The sequence below is a fragment of the Haliaeetus leucocephalus genome, unplaced genomic scaffold, assembly GCF_000737465.1.
Source record: "Haliaeetus leucocephalus isolate CR32 unplaced genomic scaffold, Haliaeetus_leucocephalus-4.0 Scaffold215, whole genome shotgun sequence".
In the NCBI taxonomy this organism is placed as follows: Eukaryota; Metazoa; Chordata; class Aves; order Accipitriformes; family Accipitridae; genus Haliaeetus; species Haliaeetus leucocephalus.
In genome coordinates, this window is record NW_010972651.1 from 707,906 (window position 1) to 718,107 (window position 10,202).

Genomic DNA, 10,202 nt, shown 5'->3' on the forward strand with positions numbered 1-10,202 from the left:
GGGGGGTGTTTGGGGGGGCTCTGACCCTTGCTGGGGAGCATTTGAGGGGGGCTTTGGCCCTTGCTGACGGGCTGGGGGTGTTTGGGGCGAGGGGCGTATTGATCCTCGCTGTAGGGCTGGGAGGTGTTTGGAGGGAGCTTTGACCCTTGCTGAGTGGTTGGAGGGAATTAGGGGGGACTTTGACCCTTGCTCGGGGGCATTTGAGGGGGGCTTTTACTCTTGCTGAGGGCCTGGGTGTCTGTGTGGCCTTCCCGCAAAGGTCTGACTCTTGTTGGGGGATTTCTCTTTGTGTGGGGGGAGGTGTGGGGGGGCTCTGGCCCTTGCTGAGGGAAGGGGCGACTCTGGGACCACTCTTTGGGGTTGGGGACAATGTGCAGAGGCCCTGACCTTGCCAGGGGAGCTTGTGGGGGGGTCGGGGGGGGTGGGGCTCTGACCCTCGCAGAGGGTTTGGGGCTGTGTGGGGGTGGCTCTGGGTCCTTGGAGGGGTGTTGGGGTGGTTGGGCAGCACCAGACCTTGGTGGTGGAGAGGGGCTTCGGCCCACGGTAGTTTCAGGGGGGCTGTTGGCTGTTAAGGTGGAGGGTGGGAGGCTCCTGTTTTGGGGGGGAGCAGGGGGGAGTTGCTAGTGGGGCTGCTGAGCCTTGTTGGGGCCCCACTGAGCTTGGGAAGGAATACGTCTGTGTGGAAGTGTCTGAGGAAGTGGGAAGGGCTCTGGGGGCTTGTTATTTTGGATCATTTTACTTCCACTCAACTTACTGAGTCAGTGGTACAAGACCTGCTCCATTTGAAATTGTGTCATGTGGCGAGAGTCCAGGGCACGGTTTGTTGTGCTCGTCTCATGTCCTTACTGATGGGTCTAAATAGTGGTGTGAACTCCAGGTTAGGGAAAGCGTTACTTATTGCTCACATTGCTTTTTCTTATTTTTCCAGACTCTCTCTTTATCCATAAGTAGCTGAAGCACAGAAGTCCCCATCATGGATTTTCAGCATCGTCCTGGAGGTAAAACTGGAAGCGGAGGCGTAGCCTCTGCCTCAGAAAGTAACCGAGACCGCAGGGAGAGGCTCCGGCAGCTGGCTTTGGAAACCATCGACATCAACAAGGTGAGCCTTGGCCTCTGCCTGCACAGGAAAGAAAAGACACAGGGTTCCTGTCCTGCAGACTGTTGTGGGGATAAGTTTAGAGCTTTGCCTGAGCGAAATGGCTTGGAGGGTGAGAGATTTAGTGGAGAGTTGTGGATTGGAATGAAATATTTCTCCTGGTGATGTGGGAGTTGAATGAGAAACATCTGTGATGGGGCTGACCAGAGAGGTGCCAGCAGTTGCGTATTCGAGTAGCTGTTACTATGTTGTTTTCAGACTTCTCAGGACTGGCTGGTATATTGCTGTTTCTTGCCTGCAGTTGGGTATGCTGTCATCAGTTAACAAAGTTGCTATTGTTTCTCTCTGTTTTCATAGTCCTAAAGCAGTGTTATGCTACTAATTTAAATCTACAAACTCAGTTCTTCCAGTGCAGCAAAAGTTCAGCAGTATTTTGATTATTCTGTTGTTTTGCCATGTATTGTGCTTGTAACTTTTTAATAATTCTCTTCCTAGGACCCTTATTTTATGAAAAATCACTTGGGCTCTTATGAATGCAAGCTTTGCCTAACGCTGCACAACAATGAGGTGAGTTGAACAGCTGTCTGCCTTGATCTCGGCAGCAGGTATTTTAGAATAATAGTAGCTTCAAATGCAAGAACCTGGGATGTGCCTGATGACTGACTGCTGAAGAGATGATGGGTGGGTAGCGGCTTGCATGCGTTAAGCCTGACAGTTTACGACAATTCAGGAGCTGAGAGCAATCTGCAATTTTTGAGTAAGATTCCTCTCTGCTAAGGATTAAAATATCCTTGTCAACGTGTGATATAGTCTCTCCTCTGTGACAAGTATCTTTCAGTGTAGGAACAGTCCTGTCTTTATTTAACTTTCTTCTACCTTGTTTTTTATTACAGGGAAGTTACTTAGCCCATACCCAGGGGAAGAAGCATCAGACCAATCTGTAAGTTGTTCTCTGCTCTAGCTTTATTCTCTATTACCTAAGCACCTTCAAATTATCACTTTAAAAGATCACTAAAAAGCATCTATAAATATTGAGCTCCATTATACAGTAGCACACTGTGCTTGAATGTTCTTTGACTGTGTTTTGTTTCCTAGTGAGCAGCCTGGCACTAGCCAGGAGGTACGGACCAGATCAGCTCCAAAAAATGGTGCTGACAAGCTCCATTTCAAGCTCAAGTTCAAAGCCAGTTGTGGGATTTCTGAAGGGAGAGGGAGAAAGAGTTGTAAAGGCAAACTGTTTTGAGTCTAGTTATAAGGATCTGGTTTTGTGAATACAGGTTGGGAGAAGTTTGTAAGTTTTATTTTAAGAAATCCAGTTTGCTTTGGTTTAGATGACTAGCTTGTGGGGTTTTTTTCTTTTTTATTTCAAGGAGTAAGTCTTCTCAAATCCATCTGTGGAGAGGGGCACCAAGGTCATCTCAGGGGTGGATAAGATATTTGAGATGACAGCCTTTAGTCAGGGGAAGGCAGGGATACAATTAGCCTGTCGTAGAAGAGAAATAGCAGGTTTTCCTGGCGTGCTTTCTGTGAAGCACTGAATATTCCGTGGTAAGGGATTCAAACTGCTCCTAGTGTATCCTTTAGAAACAAGTGCAGCTAACCTTTTAAATTTGGCATGTTTCAAATTAATCCAGGGCCCGTCGAGCTGCCAAGGAAGCTAAGGAAGCCCCTGCCCAGCCCGCACCAGAAAAAGTCAAAGTGGAAGTGAAGAAATTTGTGAAAATCGGACGACCAGGTTATAAAGGTATGTCAGGGATGTCTGTCATAGGAGACACCTAATGCCTGCTGGAGCTTGCCTGAAGTGCAGAGCTGTGGATGTGAATTATTAATTAGTCTTTTTAGCAGATCTGTCCATGAATAAGATATGGGCTTATCTCCTGATGTCCTTTATTGTTTAAATTACCCATGGAACATCACTTTATTGCTGACAGAGAACCATTTTAATAATAGATTGGTATGTCTCAGTCTTTCATCTCTTAGTAGTCGTGCAGGAGATGATGACATTGTTTCAGCCTCTCTTCTCCTTTTATTGTGTTGTACCATCTTTCACTAATGCTCATAAATCACTCATTGTATGTACAGCTCAAGTTTTGTTCTCTGAACTACTCATTGTTTTGTTTTGGCCTTCAGTACAAAACTTGGCTTCTTTATCTCCCAGCTTTGTTCTGCAGTGCACAGTGTCTTTGCCCCACAGCTGCTGAATTTCGGTAGAGATCCTTAGTAGTTTCAGTTAAAGACAATGTGGTGTTTTGTTTGATAAATGGGAGAAAAATCTTGTAATACTTTGTTGTTGGAAGCTTTGTGTGTTTCCTAGAGCAGATAGCAGGGTTAGAGCAACATTATATGTGATGTACTGAGCTTTCTTACTTTCTTTACAGTGACCAAACAGAGAGATCCAGAAACAGGCCAGCAGAGCCTTCTCTTCCAGGTAAGGGCACTGTTACAATTCTTGGTGTCCAGTTTTATCCAAGTAAAAGTGCTGCTAAATGAGCAGTTCTTTGCAGGATTCATGAAATCAAAAAAAAAAAAAAAAAAGGCCTTACCTTCCTAGCCCTCCGCTGCTGATTGTGTCAAGCAAATCCATGATAGTAGTTGTCAAGCCGATTCCTTTGGTGGCACTAAGTTTCTGTTTGGAACTGATCTCTTGATATGCTTCATAGTTGAGGGCTTGTTTTGTGTGAAAGGGGAGTGAAAAGGGGACATTCTTCTTAATGCTGCAATAACACCCCAACAGATTGATTATCCGGAGATTGCAGAAAGTATCATGCCTCGTCATCGGTTCATGTCAGCCTACGAGCAGAGGATTGAGCCCCCTGATAGACGCTGGCAATACCTTTTGATGGCAGCGGAGCCCTATGAAACCATAGCTTTCAAGGTAAGATTTGGGATTAACTGAATATTGGGAAAGTTCCTTTCCCACGTTTTCCAAGACATTAATTCCCAGTGAACATTATTATAGACTTCTGTTCTAGCCTTCAGGGGGTTAATGGAGTGGAAAGGGGGGTCAAGAAGACATGACTGGAAGTCATTAAACCCTGCTGAGAATTAGTGGAGGACTCTGGCATGAAAACTAGGCTGTGTGCTGAGCTCTGGGGAGCCATTGAATTCTCAGTGTCTGGCACAGAAAGGAGCCTTCTGGGCTTTGCTCCTCAGCCTTTGTGCAGATGTTAGGAGAGGGTTTTTTGCCAGCACACTTGTCCTTGACCGATAGGGAAGTAACTTAATTCTTTCCTGCCCCCATCTCTATATCTAATAACATCCGAGACTAGTGCATCTTACAAAGGCCTGGAATAACTGTGCTTATCTTGCAGGCTTTGGTGCTAAAAAGGGCCATTGAGCTAATCTGGTGGTGCTAATAATAGCTCCTTATTCTTTTTCGTTGCAGGTGCCAAGCAGAGAAATTGACAAAGCAGAAGGGAAGTTCTGGACCCACTGGAACAGGGAAACCAAACAGGTAGCTGGAGCACTGCAACATCTTTCTTGAGTGTTAAAGGGGGAGCAGGAGGGCAGAGCAGCTTGGGGGGGAAGGCAATGCAGGAAGAGCGCACAGCAGTCGTATCCGTGCTGGCTTTGCTGCTAAAATCTTCATTCCTTCAATGCAAGTGTGCAGTGACTCCTCCTGACAGAAGGATCTTCCTGTGTGTGTGATCTTTGTGAAAATTCAGCCTGGGAGGTAGAATCCTCGGTTGCTGTCAGCAGCAGCAGGACGGTGCGTAAACGTGCAACACCGTGTCCTCTCTCTGTGGCTCCTTGCTGCGTGTTTCCTGCACGCAGCTGTCTGTGGTGAGCCCGCAGCATGGATGTACTCACTGGGTATCGTATGTGAGAGCAAGGGACGAATGCATAGTGGGGTACCGACTCTGTCACAGATAGCTTAGTGCTTAGAACAAGTTTCAGAGGAGTTAAAGCACTGGACGACACTGGTGCAAGTCACGAATGCCACCAGGGTAGAAAGGCAGCCATGATCTGTGAAGGTAACAGGAGAGATCCGAGCCGTGTTCCTGGAGGCAGAGAGCAGCTCTGTTGTGTGATGGCACAAAGTTGTCCTGAGGATTAATTGTTGCCTTCTCTTTGCTTTTCTCCCCTCCCCTCCCCTCCCCAGTTCTTCCTTCAATTCCACTTCAAGATGGAGAAGCCCCCAGCTCCCCCAAACCTCCCTCCAGGGCCCCCAACTGTGAAGCGGCCTCCTCCACCTCCACTGATGAACGGCTTGCCCCCAAGGCCACCTCTGCCGGACTCCATGCCGCCGCCTCCTCCGGGAGGCATGACTCTGCCTCCTATGCCTCCCTCTGGACCAGTGCCACCACCTCCAGTGCCACCTCAGTTGCCACCAGCACCCGGTGTACCCCCCCCTGCTCCTCTGCCACCCATGATGAGACCACCTCTCCCCACGGAGGGGCCAGGCACTATCCCCCCACCGCCTCCCTCCAACTGAAGCCCCTCCTGGACTCAGTCCCGCTGGACTCCTCTAGCTCGTATCTTTTTTATATGCAGATCACAACTGATTCAGAGAAATATTTCTGTTTTGTATGCCTGTGAATTTGACTAAATCCTGTAGGTGCATTAAAAGGTTTTCCATTTTCCTTTCTCTATGTTCTTCCTGTGTTTTGGTTAAAAATGTTGCCATGTGTTCACTTTCTTTAGCCCTTAGATATATAAAACATTCCCAGTCTGGTTACATTTTGGAAATTCTCCAAAGAGGAGGCAAAGGATTGGAAATCTCTAGGCACCTCAGCTCCTTCTAACTGAATAGCTACATCAACCTAACTCAGCTGTGTTGGCTTAACGTATTACCTTCTTTAGACTGCTTGCTGTGTATCCCATAAATCACCAGCCAGTTAATCAGTTGCTATTCAACTGAAGTCCTTTATCGAGCTGTTCATTCAGTGATGGGGTGACTTGTCATAGACACACAGAAAGGATTCTGTTACTGCATCACCAGTAATCACAGCGGCAGGCAGAATGGAGGGCAAGCAGAATTTTCTAAATCCAGTTTTCTTTTGTCTTCCTGCTGAATTACAGTTGCAATCGGAAGAGTATCACTCCTGCTGCATTGGGAAACCTCCTTTCTCCTCCTGGTGCCAGAGCACTGTACCGTAGCTCAGGTGTTGCCAGCTAAAAGCTGGAAACGTCTCTACTGAGGAAATCAGTTTGGACTGCTTCTCGGGAGTCCTTGAAAAGTGCCAGACAAGATTTCATTGACAATTTAAGAAAGAGTCATCCTTCCCCATTACGCAGCTGCCTAGCTCCTACCAGCTGCTTACTAGACTGTTTATGCCAAATGGGTTCACAAAGCGTTAGTGCTCTCATCTGATGGTGGCAGGGGTTTCTGGGAATGTTTAGTCAAAAGAAATCACCAAAGCTGCAGTGATACAAAATCTTAGGTTATTATTATAATTCATTAAATGTTGTCTGTACCATTGTGAAGCACCTGCTGTCATGTATGATTTTTATTGTATATATCCTCCCACTAGAAGACTAGTTTTGGCAAGCTTTTAGTTCTCTGTGGTTTTATTTATACTAAATGTTTCCTTCAAACAATCATTTGGTTCCCATTAAAAAGCAGAGGTTCTAAGATTTCTCCTCTTTGTCCTTTCCAGGATTCATTTCACTGAACTGGGGTGTCTCAGCGCAGGATACCAGGGTGCTCGGTGGGTAAAGGCATCGCTGGAGGCCGGGCTGCCTGACCTGGGCTTGCTCTTGGCCAGTGCCCGGCTCGTTTCACGGACCGCGGGGGAGTCTGTGCTTGCCGCAGCCCTGCAGCTGTGTGCCCCTTTGATGGAGGAATCAAAGTCTTCTCTTCTGCTGGCCTGACACGGGTCCCACCCAGAGTGTGTCCAATCTTTGCTGGTTTTCCCGCTATGCTAGAAGCACTTTGCCTCAAGCTGAGCTGGCTCGATGCCTGAATCAGCTTGTGTGGGTCTCCCCTTTGCCAGGAGCGTGTCCTTTGTCATAGCTCCCATAGAAGAGAGGTCCGTCTTCACCAGCCCTTTGCTGTGGTGCCCTTTGTCCCTCTCTGGTTCGGGTGTACAGTCCGTTATATGACGTGCTGTAGCCAGATCCTGAGCTCTGAACTGCAGGTCTTGGAAACTCTGAGAAGGGTCTGAACGTGCATTGGAACTTTTTGCGGGTATCTTTCCCCCTGCCCTCTGTGCCAAAAAAAGGAGATACCTTGGGTGGGGGGGAGGTTTCTCTGGGGTGGATTAGGTAGGTGATGTTGGTGATTCCAAGTGTTAACAGCGAGTATTGGCATCTCATAGAGGGAGAAGTCCTTATAATACGTGTGTTGTGAGACTTTCAAAGTCAACTGTTAAGTGTTCAAGTCATCAGGCTGCTGCTGCACCTGTGAGATTCTCCTTCACAGGTTGAAGCAGTGTGGGGCTCAGGAGATGTGTTAAGAGAGCCCCTGCAAGGTGGCCTTCAAACTGTGGGGTGTGGGGTGCCAGCCGAGGGGGGAGGCTTTCCATACATTTACTTAGTTTCTGCCCATTATCTATCTCTATCCCCCTCCTCCTAGTCTGGCTAATTCTTCCCTCCTGGTGTTTCACTGCTGATGGGAATAGTATGTGCCAGTCCCCATGAAGATCCAAGTCTAGATGTCCATCCTCCTTTAGAAAACATCTGAAGTCAAGGACGTGCATCCCGATGAGTAAAAGAAACAGCTTTAATTTTTTTATGCTTCCAATACTAGATGCAAACCCAAAAATAGAACAAAAAAGTTTCTTTGAAACATCCCTCCCTCCTCTCTAGCGTGACAGCCTTTGAGTTTCTCAAGGGAGGTGTGTTGTGCATTGTCAACTCAAGGCCACCGGTTTTTAAAAGGGAGATGCCGTCCTCCCCTTCCGCCCAGGCGTTTTGAGGTGCGTGTGAGCAGCTCGAACGACTGTGTTGGGAGTAGCTGAAGTGAGAACATGAAGGCTGCTCTTCAGGTGCTTTTGCTATGGCTGGTGCTGTTGCTCCCCTCTGCAGCACTTCCAAGAAAGGGGAGCACAGGGGAAAGGATTTCCCCAATTAACTGGCTGGAGCTGAGCCTGCCGGAGGAGCTGGGACTTGAAGCAGAGGAGAGAGAGAGAGAAAATGCAAGTTTATGGGAAAGAGTGAGACCCAGCTCTGTGAGAAGATCAAGGATGACTGCTGCTACTCGCCTCTTTTCTAAGCCTCACCCAGGAGCAAAATGCCTCCAGGGGATGGCTGAGGATGGGGGCATCGGCTGGTCCGGCTCCAGCCTGCACCCGTGGCCACTCGGGGGGCTGGAAGGGCCCGTGTGCAGGGTGAAAATGGACCAGGACGGGCTGACCCCGAGGCACCTGGAAGTTGTGGGTGTTCTCACCCACTATGAAAGCAGCTTCATCAAGCTGTTGAGACAACGCACCAGCCGGGATGAAAGCTATCTCGAGACCTTCGGGCTCTGCCCGGCCGGGGAGGCAGATGCTGCTCTCCATCCCCTGAAGCACATCCACGCGCACGTGGTGGAGCCGGGGCAGGACCGCTTCCTCGTGCTGCATCTGGAGGAAGGTTGGTGTGAAATCCCTGTGCTGAGGCTGAGCCCAGCGGGGTGAGCACAGGGCTCGGGGAGGCTGATGCTGTTTGCTTGCCCTAAATCAGAAATTTAAACACAGAATTAAACTCGGGGGGTTGGGTTCCTTGTAAAATTAGCAGAGCGATGCAGTAATATGTGTTTCTGGGTACATTTTGAAGAAGTTTTAGTAGTGATGATAGCTTGTGTGCAACCGGGTGCCTTGTCCCTGCCTGTGACTAATGCGCAGGTGCCGCAATCTTGGCAGCTTCTGCTCTGCTTTCGAGATTATGAGCGTTTCTCACTTTGTGCCTTAATGACGTGGGTGAGGATCCCATCCCAACTCTGTCTGACTGGGAAAAGAGAGGAGAGGGTTGGATGAGCGGACCTGGCTGGTCCTGCTGTGGCATAAGCCTGGCTGCTCGCTAATCTCTCATGCTTGGTGTTGCCGAGGAGCAACCTTGGGAAGGTCCTGGGCTTGCTTGGGTAGCTTCAGCCTTAGGCGAAAACCAGTGACGCATGTTCCCCTGTCCTGTCTCAGTGGTAAATGCTGTGCTTGAGGGAGAGCACAACCCTCAGTTTTAATCCAGCCTCCTGTGTAGCAAGAGGGTCATGGTTGTTTCTCTCCTTGAAATCTCTTCCTCCTCACCTGGATTTTGAATTTTCAGCTGAACTTGCCAGTGCCAGGCAGCTGGGGAAGCGACGCTTCCCCAGGCAGTGCTGCTGGCTGCAGTGCGATGGCCACAATGTCCCCCAGCTACTGGAGGAGCTGCCACAGGAGAAGAGATTTCCAGGGGGAGCTGCCTGTGAAAATTTGCCAGAGCCACTCTGGGAGCGAGGCAGTCCCCTGCTCGCCAGGGCTGCAGGGTTTGCCCCACTGACCACCTCCCTGAAACTGGGGATTTGCTGTGTCCCTCCACCCTGTCGGCTCCCGTCCCGGACATTCTGGCCACTGTGTGGGACCGGTGCTCGGCCCCGAAGCTCCTTCCTCACCCATCACCCCCCCAGGAGCCCTGCGGCTGCTGGAAGGGCGATTCACCCCCTCTGTCTTCTCCTTTCCAGTGAAGTGGGAAGCCCAGGCGAAGCTGCGGTTCAAGCTGGTTTTCCAGGCAGAGGTGGGCCGGTCGCTGGGAGAGCTGCGGTTCGCCTTGCTGCTCTTCTACCTGGGCAGCCGAGAGGCCCTGGGCACCGGGCGTCGAGAGGAGCTGCTGGCCACCGGCATGGGGCTGGCGAGGGAGCAGGTGGGTGGCCACGGCTTGGAGGTCGGTCCTGGGTGCGGGTAGGGGTGGTGGGAGGGGGGTGTCTCAGCTCTGCTGGCCCAGCACTATTACTATCCCCTCCCAGTCCCTGTGCCATCACCTCTCAATCCCTTTGCCGTCCTCTCCCAGTCCCTTTGCCGTCCTCTCCCAGTCCCTTTGCCGTCCTCTCCCAGTCCCTTTGCCGTCCTCTCCCAGTCCCTTTGCCGTCCTCTCCCAGTCCCTTTGCCGTCCTCTCCCAGTCCCTGTGCCATCCCCTCCCAGTCCCTGTGCCATCCCTCCCAGTCCCTGTGCCCTCCCCTCCCAGTCCCTTTGCCGTCCTCCACCCCTCCCT

General features: G+C 50.0%; 2 protein-coding genes across 2 annotated transcripts in view; both read left to right on the top strand.

The window, feature by feature from the left end:
• Positions 1-931: 931 nt before the first annotated feature.
• On the top strand, positions 932-6,677 carry SF3A2 (splicing factor 3a, subunit 2, 66kDa). The gene is made up of 8 exons (XM_010566618.1): positions 932-1,099; positions 1,592-1,663; positions 1,990-2,036; positions 2,731-2,840; positions 3,475-3,524; positions 3,831-3,971; positions 4,482-4,550; positions 5,199-6,677. The coding sequence occupies exons 1-8, from the start codon at positions 974-976 to the stop codon at positions 5,529-5,531; spliced, it is 948 nt and encodes a 315-aa protein (XP_010564920.1). The 5' UTR covers positions 932-973; the 3' UTR covers positions 5,532-6,677.
• Positions 5,572-10,202, top strand: part of AMH (anti-Mullerian hormone) — a 7,707-nt gene continuing 3,076 nt past the window's right edge. Inside the window, exons 1-3 of the mRNA XM_010566617.1 lie at positions 5,572-5,650; positions 6,697-8,611; positions 9,675-9,853. Of these exons, the coding sequence (XP_010564919.1) occupies positions 8,008-8,611; positions 9,675-9,853 (783 nt within the window). The 5' untranslated portion in view covers positions 5,572-5,650; positions 6,697-8,007. The remainder of the gene's footprint in view (positions 5,651-6,696; positions 8,612-9,674; positions 9,854-10,202) is intronic.

What these genes read in the sequence shown, in the direction of transcription:
- SF3A2 (XM_010566618.1), top strand. Translation starts at nt 974, where the DNA reads ATGGATTTTCAGCATCGTCCTGGAGGTAAAACTGGAAGCGGAGGCGTA. An exon ending in AAGAAGCATCAGACCAATCT is followed by an intron (nt 2,037 to 2,730) that starts GTAAGTTGTTCT and finishes AAATTAATCCAG; the next exon opens with GGCCCGTCGAGCTGCCAAGG. An exon ending in ATGAAACCATAGCTTTCAAG is followed by an intron (nt 3,972 to 4,481) that starts GTAAGATTTGGG and finishes TTTTCGTTGCAG; the next exon opens with GTGCCAAGCAGAGAAATTGA.